This window comes from Thrips palmi, unplaced genomic scaffold, assembly GCF_012932325.1.
Source record: "Thrips palmi isolate BJ-2018 unplaced genomic scaffold, TpBJ-2018v1 HiC_scaffold_7, whole genome shotgun sequence".
In the NCBI taxonomy this organism is placed as follows: Eukaryota; Metazoa; Arthropoda; class Insecta; order Thysanoptera; family Thripidae; genus Thrips; species Thrips palmi.
This window is the reverse complement of record NW_023144634.1, coordinates 8,593,570-8,613,139: the sequence shown is the minus strand read 5'-3', so window position 1 is coordinate 8,613,139 and position 19,570 is coordinate 8,593,570. Positions and strand designations below refer to the sequence as shown.

The 19,570-nt window shown below is 64.2% G+C and overlaps 1 protein-coding gene across 1 annotated transcript in view; it reads left to right on the top strand.

Moving 5' to 3' along the window:
- The first annotated feature begins 1,039 nt into the window (after window positions 1-1,039).
- The window catches only part of LOC117652770 (zinc finger protein 40-like), a 40,810-nt gene continuing 22,279 nt past the window's right edge, over window positions 1,040-19,570 (top strand). Inside the window, exon 1 of the mRNA XM_034397864.1 lies at window positions 1,040-1,544. Coding sequence (XP_034253755.1) covers window positions 1,511-1,544 — 34 coding nt within the window. The 5' untranslated portion in view covers window positions 1,040-1,510. The remainder of the gene's footprint in view (window positions 1,545-19,570) is intronic.

Here is a 19,570-nt window from a genome sequence, read left to right as displayed (position 1 = left end):
CGCCAGGCCGAGGGGCTGAAGGGAAGGGAAGGGAAAGGAAGGGCCCGGACTCGATTCGCCTTGATTCCACGTGTAATCGACCCGCGCGGCCAGGACCGGCAGCACCCGGCAGCACCGACCGCCACCACCGCGGACTCAATCGAGAGCGCGTCGCCGTCGCCCAGACGGTGCGGTGACAGCCTTGCGCTCCTTGCGGCACGCAGCCACGCACAACACCGGGGCTTTGCCCCCGGCCCTAGCCGTGCCAGCCCTGTGGACTCGTCCGGAGTCCGGAACACAGCTACGAGGCACTTTGTTCCGAATGAAGCTGCATCCTGTACTGATACAGAGAGTCGTTTTCGTCGCTCCGTCTCACTCGCACCCATGCGGGACGCCCTTTGAGTGCGAGAGAGACAGAGAGACGAAAACGACCCTGCACGGTAGCCAGCAGGGTGGCCAGCACAGCACGCCCACACCATCCCCGAGTCACGCCCGGGTGCAGCACAGTGTGCCCGCGGTGCCGCGTGGTGTAAATGGGGCTCTCGGAAATTTCATTCTGTTGACTGGGGGCCAAGTAGTGCGGAGTGCGGGCCTGCGGGCCTCACGCTCGGCGGCTCGGCCGTGCTGCCAAGTGACGGCTTGTCGGCCCCGCCGGCCCCGGCATGCAGTGCGGCAGATTTACCCAACACCGCACAGGCCAGTACAGCTGTCACTTCCACCCCGCTGTCACTTAGGCCCCAATTTGAGATGTGATCACGCACAGCACTAGGCCCTCCCCCTCCCGCGCGCCGCCTCCCCGCCCCCGCCGCGGCCGAGCCTCGGGCCGGCTTCGGGCCGAGCCGAAGCGCTGCCGAACGCCGCCGTACCGAGCCGTGGCGAGTGCGAGGCCCCGGCGGCCCCGGCCCTCCCGGCCCGCGAGCAGCACCCGCCCGAAGTTCCCCGCCCCGCCCCGCCCCGGCCGCCGCGCCGCCCCGGCCGGCCGCGGAGCCCCCGTCCCCACCCCGCCCCTGAAGGCTCCCTGGCTGCCTCCCTTCCACCACTCTCCACTCAGTGAGCTGTGTGCTGTGTTTTCGTAGAGACGGGACGGACGGAGCAAGCGGCGAGAGGACGCTCCGCTCCGCCGCAGTCTTTGGCCGCCTCGATCGCGCCGTGCCGTTGCCGTGCACCACACCGTGCACTCGCAGTGCCGTCGCCAGGACAGGACGGACACTGTCAGCGAGACCGAGCCGGTGTCGAGGAGCCGAGTGCAACGCGTCCCGAAAAGCGACGCCAGTGGCGCGGACAGTGCAACGACTCCCCTTGGAATACCCTGCGGTGTTTGTGTCTGTGAAACAAGTGTCTGGAGGATGACCCCCCCATGCCCCGTCGCGACTCGCGCGAGCATCGGCAGGGAAACCCCCTCCCCCTCCCCAAGCACGCCGTCATGGCAGTGGTGATGAGGGCGGATCGGCACTGCAAGTGCAGTGTGTGAGTGCAAGTGTCAAGTGCAATAACAATGTGACCTGCGACGACCAGCCACACGCGTGACGTCATGCCAAGGCGAAAAGGAATCTCCCACAAACAACGTGAGTTGCCACTACTACTGCCACCGTAGCCGCCACGGCGAAGCGAAGCGTTGAGGCGACTCGGAGACTCGACTCAGCCATGAGCGAGGCAAGTCGCTTTGCCGCTCGCTGCGCGGCTGCGGCTGCGGCTGCGACCGCTTGCTGCGGCGGTGGCGGCGGAGGGGCGGCGGCGGCCGCGGCCCGGCCAGGCGCTGGGCTGCCTGTCGGTCGGCTGGCTGGCTGCGTGGCTGGCGGCCGTGTTCGCGGCTCGGCTTGGCCCGGCTCGGCTCGGCTCCCCGGCTGGCGCTCCCTGCCGGCGCGGCTGAGCTCCGTGCTCGACTCGGCACGGACTCTCTGCTGGCTGGCTGGCTGGCGGCCCTACCCGGCCAGCCGTCTTCGAGGCGCCCACGCGAGCGCCCCCTTCCCCTCCCCCTCCCCCGCCGCCGCACTGACTCGTCATGTGTGTGTGTGCATGTGTGTGTTCAACTGTTTCTGTCTTCCTCTTCGTGGCATTCCTCCTGCATTATGTGGAATCCCGATTTAATATTTGTCCGGCGTCGCTGGGGGACGCCCTGCTGTTGCTGACCCTCCCGGGGCCGGCCAGGCCGGCCAGGGCCATTCATGTCATGACAGGACATGAGCTGGAAGAGAGGGAGTGGGGGGGGGGCATTTGTCGCGTAGAGGCACTGTTATCGTTGTTTGCAGGTGCATTACTGCAGCGCTCTGGCGCACTGCAGCTAGACGGGGAAGGCCAGCAGACTGATCCCGAGAGTCGTTTTCGTCGCTCTGCCTCTCTCGCACCTACAGGGCAGGGCCCCAAGTGCGACAGAGACAGCGGTGAAAACGGCTCGCGGAATCTCCCTGCAGGCCGCTTGTTTGAGAGAAGCTCTCCTCGTTCTGCACCAATCCATCCTGTCCCCTCCGCTTTCCGCGTCGCCCTCGAGACTGCGAAAAAATGGAGTGTGCGTTGACGCACGACTTGAGGCGGCAAGGCAAGGCAAGGCGGCGCCACCTGTGCGAGTCTGCCGCACTGTAAGGGCCCCGGGCCCCGGCGCCGCGCCGCGCTGCGGGTTGCCTACACTGGCCTGAAAGGCCGGCTTCACGCTGAGCCAAGCGGTGGCGAACAGTCGCTTTGTCTCTGTCGCTCTCATGGGCCTCTTCGCAAGGGTGCGAGAGAGAGGGCGACTCTTCCGAGTCTCGCGGCCACTACAGCGAGTTTGGGGTGGCCATCCTTGGACGGGGTGGGGCCGCGGGCCCCGCGGGGGTCGCGCAGGTCATGACCCCGCCCCCTTTCCTTTCACGCTGATCAAACCACCTGCAGGGGCCGCTGGGCCACGCCGCTCCACTCCGGGAAGGCGAGCAAGCGAGGCAGCCTTCGACACGTTCGACCCCACTTCACTTTTTCAAAATACAAGCTCACCTGCGCGTGGCCATGTTTTGGCACGAAGCCCGTGGACCTTGAACCGCAATCGACGCGGTACTACCCAGCACACTGCGAGATCCAGCAGACGCCGTTCCGGAGAGTCGTTTCGTCGCTGTCTGTTGCACTCATGGGACGCCCCGCAGTGGCGCGAGAGAGACAGCGACGACATACGATTCCCCAGAATCACTCGTCTCGATTCCAGTGCCGAGCTGCCGTCTGGTTCCGAACACTGTTTCGTCGCTCTGTCTCTCTCGCACCCCTACGGACCGCCCCATGAGTGCGAGAGAGACAGAGCGACGAAAGCAGTGCTGGGAAGGAATCAGACGGCTGGCACTCCTCTCGACGCCGTCTCCCTCGCTCGCCAACGGGACGCCGATGCCCCACGAGTGCGAGAGAGACAGAGCGGTGCCCGGAATCGGCCAGTGGAGTGCCGGGTGGTCGATCGGTATTGGAACTGGCCGATGGCCGGCGCGGTGGTGCGGTGCGGTGTTCTCACGACGGAGGTGGCGAGGAGTGCCGATCGAAGGATGACGGCGAGGGTAGGGTAGGCCAGGGGCAGGCGGCCCGGCAGCCTGACACGAACATCGGGGTCACCACACAGAGCCTCGCAGAGCCACGCAGAGCGTGGCTTTACCGGGGGCTTACCCGGCGGACGGACGGACACTGCGCGACCAAGCCGCCATCGGTTTGATTGAACTTCGAGGAACCGCAGATAAAGGACCGGGAATCGCCGTAGGCTGCCGCAGGCCGTGGGACATTGCGCAAGTCATGTGCCGAAGAAGTGCCCTACGTGTGGCCGACAAGCGCCACGAAGCTGTTTTGGCTTGTTTCCTGTGAAACTACAGCTGCGGCCCTCGCCGCTGTCGCCACAGGTGGCAGTGCAGGCACCATGGCACAGCCATGGCAGTGCAGGCGCCATGGCACAGCCATGGCAGGCACGCCGAGGGGGCTGCCTGGCACTGCAGCACCTCATGGCCGCACGGCTCGTCACGGCCACACAGCCGTTGTGGGCGCAGTCACGAATCACCGAATGCGTAATACCGCGTAATACTTACAGTGGAGGGCATCACCGCTAATGGAGGGTACCACGTACTTACAGTGACGGGTATCACTGAATACGTATACACCTACAGTGGAGGGCATCACCGGATACTAAGAACTACTTACAGTGGCGGGTATCACTACGCACGGTAGTACTTACTGTGGCAGTGCTTACTTACAGTGGCGGGTATCACTGAATAGTATTGCGTGCGTACCTACAGTGGCGTTGCGTACTTACAGTGCAGTGGCGGCTGACGGCCGGTTCGGCCCGGAAGCGTATTCCCTATCGCCCGGTTATCGCCGGACGGACGCCGGATATACGGCGATTTCCCCAGGAGATGCTTCGTTCTGCTCAAGGCACGCTTCCGAGGCGTGGCCGCTCTGTCGCACTCATGGAGCGTTGCGTCGCACAGTGGGCCAGAAGACCGGTGGAGGCGGCCAAAACTCTAGACGCGTTTTGAGCTCTAGGGTCGCTAAACAGGGCTCGAACCGAGCTTGTGACCCCATCAATGGATTCCTCGTTCGAAGAGCAATCCATTGGTGGGGTCACACGTTCGGTTCGAGTCCCACTTAGCGACTCTGGAGCTCAAAACGCGTCTAGGGTTTTGGCCGCCTCCACCGGTCTTCTGGCCCACTGTGCGTCGGGGCGCGAGATGGACAGAGCGACTCGTCGGAATCGTCCCTAACCTAACCTAACGATCGCCACATGACCCACTGGCAGCGCGCTGGCCCCCCTGCCGCCCAGTCCGGAAGTTACTTTATCGACTGATTATCATCTGCGCACTGGGAGACACACTGGGATCCGGCCGCATTTTCCTGGAAATGCTTTTCTCCGATAGGGGCGAGGCGGCGAGGCACTCGGGCCTCAACGGATCGAACCAAAACGCGACTGGGCGGCGAGCTGGGCGGGCTACTGAAGGGGTTACCCTGACCAGCGGACGCTAGCGGTGCCGGCACAGTGCAGACAAATTCCGAGGGTCGTGTGTGGTTCTGCCCCCCTCGCACCTATACATAGACTATGTCCATGCACCTATACGGGACGCCCCATGCCATGAGTGCGAGAGTGACAGAGCGACTCGACGGTGCACTCGACTTCCAGTCCGCAGGCAGTGACACGCAGACAGTCGCAGACGCGTCCGTCGCGGTGGCAACGGGGCTTTGTCGCGGCGTAGGCGGAGGATCGCCGTGCCCCCTCCTTTTCAGTGACCGTGCACCACACTGCAAGACCGTAGGTACACCGTGCGGGCGTAGACACGCTTTTGTGGCGCTGCCAAAACCCGGACTGCACCGCGTTCTCGGAAGGCCGGCCCGGTCCAGTCGAGAGATTCCGCAGCACGCCCTGCCGTCTGATTCCGAGCACTGCTTTCGTCGCTCTGTCTCTCTCGCACTCATGGGGTGGTCCGTAGGGGTGCGAGAGAGACAGAGCGACGAAGCAGTGTTCGGAATCAGACGGCTGCACGCACTCGTCCCGTCTCCCTCGCACGCCCACGCCACGCACCACGAGAGCGAGAGAGACGGACAGGCGAGGGGTGCGGGCACCGGAGTCCCTCGAAGACCGTCGAAGACCGTCGAAGGCCCAGCTCGGCTCGGGGCGGCTCGGGGCCACAGGGCCAGCGTGTCGCGCCCAGCAGGGGGATTCCGCGCAGCGGCCGTCGGTCTGTCTCTCTCGCACTCATGGCACTAGTTTGGGCGAGCGAGAGAGACCGACGAATCACCCTGCACTATCAGTGCACTACCTACACCTACACCGAGGCCCGGACGGAGACCGAGACGGAGATGGCCTTTTTGCGGGACTTGTCTGGCGTCTGGCTGTCCGAGGTTCGCGACAGCCGAGTGATTTGGAAGGATCGGTTTGTCTCTCTCGCACCGCCACGGGACGCCCCGTGAGTGCGAGACAGACAGAGCGACGAAACGATCGGCTGCCTGGCGACGCGGGCGACGCCGTCCGAATCTGTTGTCATCGGCGGCGTGCTCCGCCAGGCTCCGCTTCGCGCGGCGCGTCGGTGGCGTCCCGTCCCGTCCCGTCCGCGGCCTTGGGGGGCGTCAGTGAGTCACCGCGCTGCTCCGCTGCTCCGCCGCGCCGCTCCGCGCGCCGAGTCTAGCTCATCTGGCGGCGCGGCGCGCGGCGTGGAGGCTGCGGGTTCGGTTCGATCAGACGCTGCCGGACAGTGACGTGGCGGCAGACGAGCGATTTGAACGAGTCGCGCCGTCGCTCTGTCTCTCTCGCACTCATGGTGCTCCATGCGGGTGCGAGAGGGAGAGAGAGCGACAGACCGATGTTCCGAATCGCTCGGCAGGTGGGGCCGTGGGGCTTTTAGCGGTGTCGCGACTAGTGGACGCGATGCGGAGTGTCGCCGCGGATTTACCGGTTGCTTTTGGAGGAACGGATTAATCGCGCTTAAGCGGCTTAAAAATAGATGGATCGCGGTGCGGCGGGGCGGCGGGGCGCGCCTTCAAGTGGCTGGCGTTCGCACCGAGTCTCTGGCGGTCGGTTTAACAACAAACACACGCGGCCGGCAGGGCGGCGTGCCACAGTGGCGCGGCAGGTCGGGCTTTGCCGGCTTTGCCTTTCTGCCTAGTTCTATTTCGGGCCGATTCGATTCCCGCCTCTGTTTTCGGGCAGAGTAGTCGGACGGGGCACTGCAGGCAGCAGACTGTTTCCGAGTGTCGTCGCTCTGTCTCTCTCGCACCTGTACGGGACGCCCCACGAGTGCGAGAGAGACAGAGCGGCGAAAAGGACCCAGGACGGTCACCCGGCCAAGCAGCCTGAGGAGCACTGCAAAGCAATGCGAAGCGATGCGAAGCACACGTAGCGGCACGGCACGGCCGGCGGCCCACAGTGGGCCAGAAGACCGGTGAGGTGGCCAAAACTCGAGACGCGTTTTGAGCTCCAGAGTCGCTAAACAGGCCTCGAACCGAACGTGTGACCCCACCAATGGATTCCTTGTCCGGAGAGCAATCCCTTGGTGGGGTCACACGTTCGGTTCGAGGCCTGTTTAGCGACTCTGGAGCTCAAAACGCGTCTCGAGTTTTGGCCACCTCACCGGTCTTCTGGCCCACTGTGCGGCCCGTGCTTGTAGCCCCCCGCCTCCCCCCGCCTCCCCCCGGCCAGCGGGGCGGGGCGGGGCGGCGCCGAGCCGCGCAGACGCTTCTGGGGGAGGGGTGCGGCAAGTGCTGGCGCCAGCAGCGCGCCCCGCCCCGCCCCGCCCCGCCCGCCCCGCCCCGCCGCCACCTCCCCCGGGAGGGAGGGAGCTGAGCCTCGGGCCAGGGACTGCCGGGGACGGTGTAGCCCTGTCGTCATGAATAGGAAGGACGTCCAGATTCCGACGCGTAGACAATAAGTTTTACCGAGTTCTTTGCCCTCCTCGCGCGTCGCACTTTGCCCGGCCATCGCAGTAATTGCGTTTTCATAATTCGTACGGCTCGCTTGCTGTCCGAGCCAAGCTGGCGAGAGAGAGAGAGATTGGGGGGGGGGGGCGAGGGGGAGACGGCCGGGTGGAAAAGGGGGGGGGGAGTCGATGAGTTCGGACGGGTATACTAGGATTCAGGATGGAAGAAGCCGCTGGCCAAATTTCCTGCTGGCTACGCTTCCTCCGCTACCGCAACAACATTTCTGACCTGGCCCGTCCGGCCCCATTGACACGGACCCCGGAGCCCCCGCCCCATTGTGCGGGTGGAGAGCGACCCTCGTCTTCCGAATAGGGGGCAGTCGAATTTTAATGGGCTTTTAAATGCAGCAAAAGTCGAAACTTAAAATATTAAATTAATTCTGTAATTAATGAATGTTTTGAAATGACCATAAAATTTTATGAAATTTTGTGAAAACGGCGTGTTTCTACGACAATTTTTACCTATTGAACCTGTTTATCACACTGGGAAGTAATAACGACTCAAATCTCCAATTTTTTTTTAAATTGCTCAGATTTTTCCTGTGGTTTCGAATCTGCATTGACTTTATAGCAATTCTAGAATTTTGAAGTAATTTCAAGAGATTTTACAACGCTCATTATAAATGCGTGGAGACAAAAGGACCCGCCGGTCGGTCCCCTCCGGGACCCACCCCCACACCAGGCCGGAGTCAGGTAGTCGGCCGTCACCTACCACCGCGCTACGCAGCGGCTTCTTCCATCCTGAATCTTAGTATAGTATTGAGAACAGTCCGTCTGGCCGCCGACCCGTCTGTGGGCCCGGCAGCAAGGCAGCGAGGCAGCCGGGGGGCTGACGGTCGGCAGGTGTGTGAGCCACCGCCTCTCCGCCGCGTCCACCGCCCTGTGCCTGACTCACACGAACCAGCGAGCCTCCTGCACGTCGTACACTGATTCCGGAGGAGATCCCGTCGCTCTGCCTCTCTCGCACCCATACCGCACGCCGCATGAGTGCGAGAGAGAGAGAGAGAGACGCGCAGGCGGCCCTTGGGTGCGTCGAGGGGTTCCTTCCGACTCCAGGCCTCCGGGCGGGGGCCGCTGGACTCTCTTGACTCCAGCGGCCGGAGGACGTACCCCCCCCCCCCCTCTTTTCCGCTGGATTGGCCTCGCCGTGTCCTCCTTGCAGCAAAACGATAGCCGCGCACTGCGTTGGGACGGCGTTGTTGTTTCCAGTGTTGTTTTCCACATCCGTTGTCGGCCGGACCGAGGCTGGCCGGGCGAGGAGGCCCGGAGGAGATCCCGAGGGTTCCGGACGGCGCGGCGCACAGTGGGCCAGAAACCGGTGGAGGCGGCCAAAACTCTAGACGCGTTTTGAGCTCCAGAGTCGTTAAATGGGACTCGGACCGAACGTGTGACCCCACCAATGGATTGCTCTCCGAAAGAGGAATCCATTGGTGGGGTCACACGTTCGGTTCGAGTCCCATTTAGCGACTCTGGAGCTCAAAACGCGTCTAGAGTTTCGGCCGCCTCCGCCGGCTTCTGGCCCACTGTGCGGCGGCGCGGCCCGGGCAGGACGGCGGGACACGGCGTCGGGAACAGGTTGTTGCGTCTGGGGGAGCGACTCAGACAAGGGCGGGTTGTAGTACGTACGTACATTGGGCAGAAAAGAGGGGGGGGGCACGTCCCGCCGCGTCTGCCGCGGTGACTCGAATGAAGTGGCCGCGGTTCGGCGTTGCACCTTGCATGACGGTGCGCGGCGCGGCGTGCGCGATAAGGCGTCGATAGCCGCGGTGATGGCCGCACCGCGGTGGCGACAGAGGACTCGCGGTGATCCCGCCCTGTCCTGCCACAGCCTGCCGCCTGCAGGCCCGTCCCGAACACAGTGGGCCAGAAGACCGGTGGAGGCGGCCAAAACTCTAGACGCGTTTTGAGCTCCAGAGTCGCTAAATGGGCCACGAACCGAACGTGTGACCCCACCAATGGATTCTTCGCTCGGAGAGCAATCCATTGGTGGGGTCACACGTTCGGTTCGAGGCCCATTTAGCGACTCTGGAGCTCAAAACGCGTCTAGAGTTTTGGCCGCCTCCACCGGTCTTCTGGCCCACTGTGCAGCCCCGTCTCTCTCGCGCCCCTCCGCGACGCCCCGCGAGTGCGAGGGAGACAGCGGCATCGGTCCGCTGCTCGCCACGCTACGCGCATGCGGCCGGGCCGCCTCGCTTCCTGTGCATGCTGATAGGCAGGGCTTGTCTTGCTACCCTGACATGCCCCCCCTCCTCTCCGAGAGGCCCTGTCCCTCCTTGGTCCGCCCCTGTCTGGCACGCTAAGCAGGTGCATAGCGGACCTCTGCAAAAAGAAGGGAAGTCGAGTCTGCACACTTCGGAGCCGAAGCGGACGCGACGACGGGGACCGTCTCGTCGCCGTTCGGCTTGGACGGGCAGACGGTCGGACTGTGCCTCGGACAGGGGGCGCATCCAGAAACAGGGTGTTTTGTGATTGAGGGGGGGGGGGTCAAAAGTTGCCCACTGAAAGAGGAAAGTCCACGCACTTCGCCGCCTTGAGTCATCTTTTGGACTTAAAAGGCTGTGTGGACCACACATGATTTTACGCCGTTGGTCCCCCTGGATCTGCGCCGTGCGTCACCGCCTTCTATCCGCGAGGCCCCTCGACCGCGCAGGATGCGTCCAACTGCAACACCTCCTCGCCCAGCCTGCCAAAGGAGGCATTAGGCGGAGCAGGTGGCCGATGGACCCCCGCGGCCCCGCTGCCGAGGCGTTATCTCGTGGAGCCGCATTATTTGTTGGCCGCCGCCTTCTAGGACTCGCTCGCGTTGTTTCTACAAAGGCCCGCTCCCGAGAAATCCTAAAGCGCGTTTCCGAGAACGCCGCCGCCGAAGGCAGGCGGCAGCGTGAGTGAGCAAGGTACCGAAGCACCGAAGGTACTCGCGACGCGGCGACACGGCGGATTCCGAAGGACGCAGCGCTCCGAACAGGCGAAGGCGAGTCAGGCCATGCGTCGCAATGCGGTGCTTCGCTTCTGGGAGCCCAAGTCGCTCCAATTCGGCGTAATCCGTTAATTGCGCCCGCTTTTTCAGCGGGCCCTGCAGACTCATTCCGTGAGTCGTTGTCGTCGCCCCGGGCTCTCTCGCACCTGCAGGGGGCGCCCCATGAGTGCGAGGGAGACAGAGCGGCGAAAGCGACTCTCGGAATGAGTCTGCAGGGCCTTGGGCGGCCCACAGTGGGCCAGAAGACTGGTGGAGGCGGCCAAAGCTCCAGACACGTTTTGAGCTCCAGTGTCACTAAATGGGACTCGAACCGAACGTGTGACCCCACCAATGAATAGCTCTCCGAACGAAGAATCCATTGGTGGGGCCACACGTTCGGTTCGAGGCCCATTTAGCGACTCTGGAGCTCAAAACGCGTCTAGAGTTTTGGCCGCCTCCACCGGTCTTCTGGCCCACTGTGCGGCCCTTGGCGCGCCTTGGCGTCCCCGACTGGCGGGGCGACGTGTGTCGACAGTGTGGACGCATTCGCGGAGAAGCGTCGCGCCGGTTCCCCGAAACCGCCCTCGGTTACTCAAGAGGAAAACGCGGTGGCTGCGGCGCGGCGTGGAACGCGTGGTCCGGCGAAAAAGCCAACACGCCGAAAAGCCGAAATGAAACCGAAACGGAACTGTCGAGAAGGCGGAGTGAGGTGGCGCCCTCCATGCCGTCGACGCTGAGGGCCGATTCCGCGAGTCGTTCTCATCACTCCGTCTCTCTCGCACCTGTAGGCGGCGCTCCGCGAGTGCGAGAGAGACAGAGCGACGAAGACGACTCTCGGAATGAGCCTGGTGTGTCGCTCCGCTTGTGAGTCGCGGACGTGCTATCGTCGTCGCCGCGGCTGACGTCAGCGCCCTCACGATAACGTTTCAAAGTCTTGCGCCTCGTCGATCGATAGTCTCGATAGTTTCGCGATTCCGCGGCAGAGGTGGCGGCCGAGTCGCCGGATCGACTCATCGAAGTCGAAAACGGTTTCCTGTTGCGCCAAAGGAGGGCCGGGCGCGGCAGGGCCCATGGCCCGGGCGCCGCGTCGCACTGCTTTTGGCGTTTCCACGCCAAGACGAGCGGCGGAGCGGCGCACTGGTTTTTAATCCGCCTTTATCTCCGCGCGGTGAGTCAGTGTGGCGCGCTGATACCGCCCGCTTGCTGCCAGGTTGCCGCTGGTCACGTGACCGGCGTTCCCGGGGACACGGTCGCCTCCAGGGAGGCGCGGGTTGAGGGGGCGGGGGAGCGATGTCGCAAAAGTTCCCTACCTACAGGGGCCATGTGCGACTTTTTGCCTACCTTTCAGACGGCTTTGACGCCTTCAGGGGGTGACGGGGGGGGGGGGGGGGGCTCCCCCGAATCCGCGCCTGCCTCCAGGAGTCCTCGTCCAGTGTGTGTCCAGAATGGCCCCCACGTGCATGACTGTCATTTTAGGACTTTCGTGCGCGTATCGAATGTGTCACTCACTGCTGCTAAACGCCTCCCGTCGGCAGCGGGATGAAGGATTGTACTAACGCTGGACCCCAGCAGCACTGCCCGGCAGACTGATTCCGAGAGTCGTTTTAGTCTCTGTCTCTTTCGCACCTATCAAGCACTGAAAAACCAAACGTGGTCTAGACCGCATCATTGGTGTGGTCAAATGGATGCCATTTTGACCGCATCAGTTGGTGTGGTCTAGACCACGTTTGGGGCGTTTGGTGTGGTCTAGACCACGTTTGGTTTTTCAGTGAGGGCGCTCATGAGTGCGAGAGGGACGACGCGACGGAAGGGACTCTTGGAATGAGTCTGTAGGGCGCCCTCGCATCCAAGGCGGACCGGTGCGCTTTTTGGCGGCAGTGGACCCCTTCAGTGCCCGGTCGAGTTTCGCAGTGGCGCCGCAGTGGCGCGAGGCGCCGTCACTAGAGGATGAGGATGACGAGATGTTGAGGACGACATGAGGCTGGCGGTTTACACCTTCTGGACCGCACCAGTGCGAGAGAGACAGAGCGACGACGAGCGGGATCACTCATGCCGCAGGCAACACGCCGGCAACCCCTCATGAAATCCGCTCTTTGTGCTGGCGCCCTTCCAAAGTGACCCTTCCCGCCGCAAACTGTAGTACTGACGTCGCTGGGTGCCGTTGCGTCGCTTCGTCTCCTCCGCACCTTCAGGCTCTGCCCCACGAGTGCGAGAGAGACAGAGCGGCGATGCGCGGAATCACGCTGCTGCATCCCGAACCGAAACGTGGCCGCGCGGCGCGTGGGCGGCGCGGACAAGTAGTGCCACGGCTGGGGCGGGGCGGGGCGGGGCGGGGCGGGCCGGGGCGGGGCGGGCAGGCCGGGCACGACGATCTGCATTACGGAAGCTCCTTGTTAGAGCACTGGGCCCGGCAAGCCGGCACTGGGCACGCGGGGCCCCTTCCACTGTGTCGTGCCAGTGCCGTGCCTGCGCCGCCCACTATACAGTGGGCCGGACACGAATTTAATTCCCACCTAATTGGCCTCAGATGATAGTTTCCTGCCGCTTGTGATTGGCCGGCCCGGCTGGACTGGCCTGGCTTGGCGCGGTGCATTTTGGCAGCCATCCCGCACGCGTGTCATCGCCCAGTGGGCCAGAAACCGACGGAGGCGGCCAAAATTCTAGACTCATTTCGAGCTCCAGAAACGCTAAATGAGACTCAAACCCAGCGTATGACCCCACCAATGGATTCCTCGTTCGGAGAGCAATCCATTGGTGGGGTCACACGTTCGATTCAAGTCCCATTTAGCGACTCTGGAGCTCAAAACGCGTCTAGGATTTTGGCCCCCTGCGCATGTTGCTGGCCCACTGTGCATCGCTCTGTCTCTCTCGCAGCCCTACGGGACGCCCCACGAGTGCGACAGAGACAGAGCGACGGAACGACTCCTTGGGATCGGTGCGCATACACACTGTTAATCCTGATAACGCCCGTTTTGTCGTCGCTGTCTCTCTCGCACTCTGCGACAGAGCGTCGACACGTAATGCGTTGTGCCGAATCGGTCGGTGGGCAAGCCTCCGATTCGGCGAGCGGCCCGCCGTGCTCTCCGCCGCGGCCACCGCGGCCCTGGCGGCGCGGCGACGTCTGCCCTGTTTGTGGGGATTATTGAGTCCACAGCATCTCGCTTTTGCTGCTTTGATAAGATAGTGCCGAGGGATGTGTGATGCTGTGACGCTCCGAAGTGAGTGTGTGTGTGTGTGTGTGTGTGTGTGGTGTGTGTGTGTGTGTGTGTGTGTGTGTGTGTGTGTCTGTGAGTGTGTGATGCTGGCACTGCCTCTCCGTCTGTGCCTGGGTGTTGGGGGTAGGAAAAGAGGGGAGGGGAGGAGGGGCTGAACCGCAGCGTGCACGTAGGGGTTGCTCGAGCCCCTTGACGCAACAGCGCGATTCGCGGCCAGGCCGCGGCGGTTCACAGTGGGCCAGAAGACCGGTGGAGACGGCCAAAACTCTAGAGACGCGTTTTGAGCTCCAGAGTCGCTAAATGGGACTCGAACCGAACGTGTGACCCCACCAATGGATTCCTCGTTCGGAGAGCAATCCATTGGTGGGGTCACACGGTCGGTTCGAGTCCCATTTAGCGACTCTGCAGCTCAAAACGCGTCTAGAGTTTTGGCCGCCTCCGCCGGTGTCTGGCCCACTGTGCGGTTCCGAGCGAGCGCACCCTTCCCGGAACGCGGTGGACGCGGCGACGCGGTGCGGTCTCGTGCAGCGCGCCTCACGATCGGCTCGGCTCGGTGATAAGCGAAGTGGGGCTGCGGGCGAGGCTATTAGCGCCCTGCAGACTGATTCCGAGAGTCGTTCTCGTCGCTCTGTCTCTCTCGCACTCGCGTGCCGCCCCGTGTGGGTGCGAGTGAGACAGAGCGACGTGAACGACTCTCGGGATCGGTCTGCTGCCGTGGTCGGGCGTGAACGCGTTCAAACGGCCGCCCAAATTTTCCCCTTTGCGGTCCAAACGCGTTGAACGGAACCAACGCGATGGCGATGCCTGGCCGATAAACCGGGCGCGGCTTGTGGGTTTTTGCGTGCGTCGCGCTGATTATCGCTCTGTCTCTCTCGCACCCTTCCGGGGAGCCCCATGAGTGCGAGAGAGACGGGGCGGTGCTGTCGCTCTGCCGCTGCGGTGGCTGCAGGAATGCGTCGCGGCGGCCTTGGCGGACAATAGTGTGTGCGTGTGCCCTGGAGCAGCGGCGTGAGAAATAGAAGTGGCTTTCAGGGGAAATTTGATGGAATCTCCTCGGCGAAATCCGAGTTGAAGCGGCCGAGGCCAAGTGTCAAGTGCACTCGAGGGTTGCGCAACGGGTTGGCCCACCTGCCGAGCGCTGCGGAGCTGATCGAGCCGGTAGTGCAGTCCCTCTGTCTCTGTCGCACGCGTTGTGGACGGCGGCTCGGCGGCGGAGAGCGAGGGAGAAGGGAGATTCCCAGGTGACGTTTCCGAACGGGACCCTGTGTGGATTTGTGAAGGTCGCGTGCTTTGGGCAAATCCGCGGACCCCGTCCCGGCCGGCCTGCCTGCGCGGCTCGCGGCGGCGTGCGGTGTGCACGCCTACCTGGCGTGTCCAGTGCCCCGTGGCCGGCAGGCCGTCCCCGGGTGGGGGCGGGGCGGGGCGGGGCGGGGCGGGGCGGGGCGGGGCGGGGCGGGCGGTGACGGGCCGCGAGGCGCACCGGTACGCCGAGGTCAGCAAACGGACCAAGGGACTCCCCGACGCGGCTACGCGGCCCGGCACTCCACTGTGCGCGCTGCGCTTGCACTGCAGAGCCGCGCTGTCGCCTGGCGCAGCGAAACGGATCTGCAGTTTCAGCCCCTTCGGAGTCGCGGAGGTCTTGGGTTCGAATACCGGCGGAGGGGCGTTTTTGCATGCGGAACGGGAAGTGCGCGAACGTTTCGCCCACCGGTTCGGTGATCGCTGGGACCACGCGGAGAGGCCTTTTGGCCTGCACTGTACGCCACCACACCATCGCTGGACGCGGAGCCCCGAGCAGCCTGTCAAGCCGGCTGGGTCGGGGTCCGGCACCTCGGCTGGGCTCCACACACCGCGCCAGTGGTGCCACCACGCCGGCACGCCGGGGCACGCCGGGGCTCGGGGCCCAACACCGGCCAGCCGGGCAGGCCGAGCAGGCAGGCAGCCGGCACTGCCCATCCCATCCGCCCGCCACAGAGCACTCAGCGGGTCCCCCCACCACGCCCCGCGCCGCCCCGCGCCAGTCGTCCACCAGTTCTTGGAAGGAGCATGCCGGGTTCCGAGAACTGCCTGCCGGGCCTGCCGGCTGCGACGAGGGCCTGCCTCGGGCCTGCCTGCCCGACTCGGCTCGGCTCCACTCGGCTCGGCCGCGCTCGGCTCCGCTCGGCTCGAAGCTCGGAGCTTGGCTCGCCGGCAGCTCTACCTGCACGTCTGTGTGTCTGCTGGATGCCGGGCTTGATGCCGGGGAGGATGGGGGAGACGAGACAGGTGTAGGGGCGCCAGGGCCAGGGCTCGGCCGGCCGGTGTTGGCATGCCGGGATGCACCGCACCGTCGCACCGTCACAGCACCGGGGATGCGGGTAGGCAGCCCGGCGTGGCGGCGCACGGCGGCGCGTCCTTGCGGTGGACGCCGCCACGCCGCTAGAGGCCGCGCCCGAGGGGCCGTGCCCCCGGCGCCCCCGCAGGCCGTCGGCCGTCACCGTCTGAAATAGCCATCGACTGGCGGTGCGGCGGTGCTGCGCGCAGGTAACAGTGCGGACCCCGACACGCCCTGGGGCGAGCCGGCGAGGGTGACTTCGCGTCTGTGGACTGTCGGCCTGTCGCCCTCACGCTGTCTCCGTGTCGCTTCCACACTGCAGAGCGGTTCAGAAGGGTCGTTTTTCGTCGCTCTGTCTTTGTCGCACCCATAGGGATCTCCACAAGAGTGCGAGAGAGATGGAGAACGTCAAACCGCTCTTCTCGGCGGTTACACTCTCGAATCCTGAAGATTCCCTTCGTCCTGGCGAAAGGACCTGATGGGCAGGGTGGGTCATGCGCAGCGATCGGTCTCTCTCGCACTCATGCCCCCCGTGGTTGCGCGTGCGAGAGAGACGCGACAACACGCCGCACGGAATGAGTCTGCAGGCCCATGAGTGCAAGAGAGACAGCAACAACTGCACTGAGAAAAAAGTACGGAAAAAGTACGGAACATGTCTGGTCAATAATGTGCCTGGAACGTCCGTACTTGCCAGCTACATACGGAACGTTCCTTACTTTTTTTCCGTACCCATTTACATGGGTTCATATGGAGCAAGCACGGAACGTTCCGTACTTTTCTCCGTACCTCCGTACCACTTTATTTTTCTGTATCCACCATTTCCGTACAAAAGTACGAAATTGTTTACAGTGTGCTCGGAATCGCTCTGCTGCTGCAGCCGCGGCACCGCAGCAGATCGCTCTGTCGAAGCGTTGGCGATGTCTCGATACTGTAGTGCACCGTGTTGCGGCTCTGTGTGTCGCGCTGGTGCGATGGTGGCGGGCCCAAGCGGTGCGGGGTGTGCTCTGCCGGGCGATTCAGAAGAGCGGTTTGTCGCTCTGTCGCTCCCGCATCCTAATGCAGAGCTCGTGAGTGCGAGAGAGACAGAGCGACGAAAGCGACTCTCGGAAACAGTCCGCTGGGCGCGCGGCTTGCGCAGTGCGGTGCCAAGTGGCCCAAGTGGGTTTGGGCAGCGCGTCATCACACCGCGGCCGTGTTGCTACACTGCCGCACGGTCGCTTTGGCACTCAAGTCAAGGGAGGGGTGGCAAGGCTCTCGGTGCCCCCCCCGTGTTCGCTATGCGGTCTGCGGGGACGACTGCCCCGCCCCTCCTCCCCGCTATTCGATGACGCGCTGCTCGGCGCTTTATAGACCCTTTCAGTCGTCACCCAGTGAAGAACATAAGTAATCACTAATTAGGAACCAGATGCGCGCCACGTAGCGGACACTGCTATGAACTTCGTCCAGACTTACGCTTGTGACCAATGAGGGTTCAGCTTTTGACAGTGCACAGTAACGGCCGCTAGGTGGCGCGCTACTGGTTTCTGTCTTTTTGATTACTTTTGTCTTTCTCCAGGCGATGACTGAAAGGGTCTATTGGAGCGAGCGAGGCAGGAAGCTAGCCGGAAAGCGGAGAGCGCTCTCGTTCGGCCGGCCGGCCTCTCGCTCTGTCTCTCTCGCACCGCCACGGCGCCACGGCACGCTCCTGTAGTGCGAGAGAGACAGAGCGACGCCGCACAGTGGGCCGGAAGACCGGTGGAGCGACCAAAATTCTAGACGCGTTTTGAGCTCCAGGGTCGCTAAATGGGACACCAACCGAACGTGTGACCCCACCAATGGATTCCTCGTTCGGAGAGCAATCCATTGGTGGGGTCACACGTTCGATTTGAGGCCCACTTAGCGACTCTGGAGCTCAAAACGCGTCTAGAATCTTGGCCGCTCCACCGACCTTCTGGCCCACTGTGCGCCGGCCAGCTGATGACCGGAAGGCGGAAAACGGCGCGACCGAAAACGAAACGAGCGTTTGGCGCTCTTATTTTCATGGCGTCGTTTGACTTTCTGTCGCCGTCTCTTCGCGTGCCGCGCCGCCGTGCCGCCGCCGTGCCCCGCTTTCCGGATCCGACGGTCGAAGGTTATCAATTCCCCACTGTTCCCCGCGGGCCGTCCCCCCCCCCTCCCCCCGTCCTGGAGTCGAGTGGCGAGCACAAGCCGCCTGTTCATGACTCATGGCGGCAGCGCGGCGTGGCGGCAGTGATACGCGTTGCGCGGCAGCGGCGTAGCGGCCGCCTTTCAAGTCCAGGCGAATTTTGGCCCCGCAACCTGCCGGTTCCTGAGTGCTTCGTCGCTCTGTCTCTCTCGCACACCCACAGAAAGGCCCCGTGAGAGGCAGAGAGGCGCTCTGGTGCAGATCAGCCCGCTGGTTGACCGCGGTGTGGATGTCGTGCTGGTCTCTCGGCTCGGTTTGGGATTCGGATCGGGATTCGGGTGCACATTTGGGTGTTGTGCGATAATGCTATCGCCGGGCGGCGCTGCGCTTCGCCTACACTGCAGCGGGCGGTCATTCACGACGCGGGATCCGCGGGGACTTCTGGCAGCACACTGATGCCGAGAGTCGTTTTCGCTGCTCTGCCTCTCGCACTCCCGGAGCGTCCCGTGCGGGTGCGAGAGAGACAGCGCGACAGGGACGCCGGACGGGCGGACGGGCGGACCGCGCGGCCAGCCAGCCGGGCGAGAGATGTCCTTGGCGTACCGCCGTGAATGAATCGGGATTTACATCGCGATGTCGCTCGCTACACTGCGAGGCGACTGCGGGGCGACGCTGCGGCCGCGGGGTCTTCTTTCTTTCTAGTGTAGGCGCGCTGACGAGGCCGGCGGGGCCGAGGGAGATTCCCAAGCAGTCTGGCCGGCCGCGCTGCCCCGCGGCTGGCTTGACCGCCCCGGCCGCCGCCCACGTCACGACACGGCGCCGAGCCGCACTGCGCTGCCAGTGTGGCGGTGCGCGGCTGCGTGTCTGCCTGCGCGTGTCCGCGTGCATCACCATCACGCCGCGCTGCCAGTGTGGCGGTGCGCGGCCGCGTGTCTGCCTGCGCGTGTCCGCGTGCATCACCATCACGCCGCGCTGCCAGTGTGGCGGTGCGCGGCCGCGTGTCTGCTGCGCGTGTCCGCGTGCATCCCATCACGCCGCGCTGCCAGTGTGGCGGTGCGCGGCCGCGTGTCTGCCTGCGCGTGTCCGCGTGCATCACCATCACGCCGCGCGACGCAAGCGACGCGCAGCGCTCCGGATTCGGAAGCGGTGGGTCGCTGGCGTCTGGGTGTACCTATTGCATCGGCTGCTGCCGTCGGAATGGCGGCGGGGTGGGGGTCGCGCGTGTTTGTCGGGTGCCATGGCGCGCGTCACGCGCGGCGCGGGCATGGCGTTTGGAATGGGCAATTTTATCACGGACTTGTGCGTCCGGTGGCGCATGTCCTCGGCGGGGAAGGGGCGACCTCATGACCTGGCGGTGCACTGGTGGTGCCTGCGCGTTGACGGCGAGGTTCCGAAGCTCGTCCGTGGAGTCATGGGTGCCCCACGGCCGTGCGACGCTGTGCGACGCTGTGCGGCATGACTCCGCGCTGTCCCTCGTGTCCCTCCCTGAGCCTGCACTTGTTGTTCGCCCCCTCCCCCTCCCCCGCTGGGTGGCCCCGCGAGCCCCGCGAGTGGTGAGCTGTCCTGGCCGGGCCGTGGCGATGC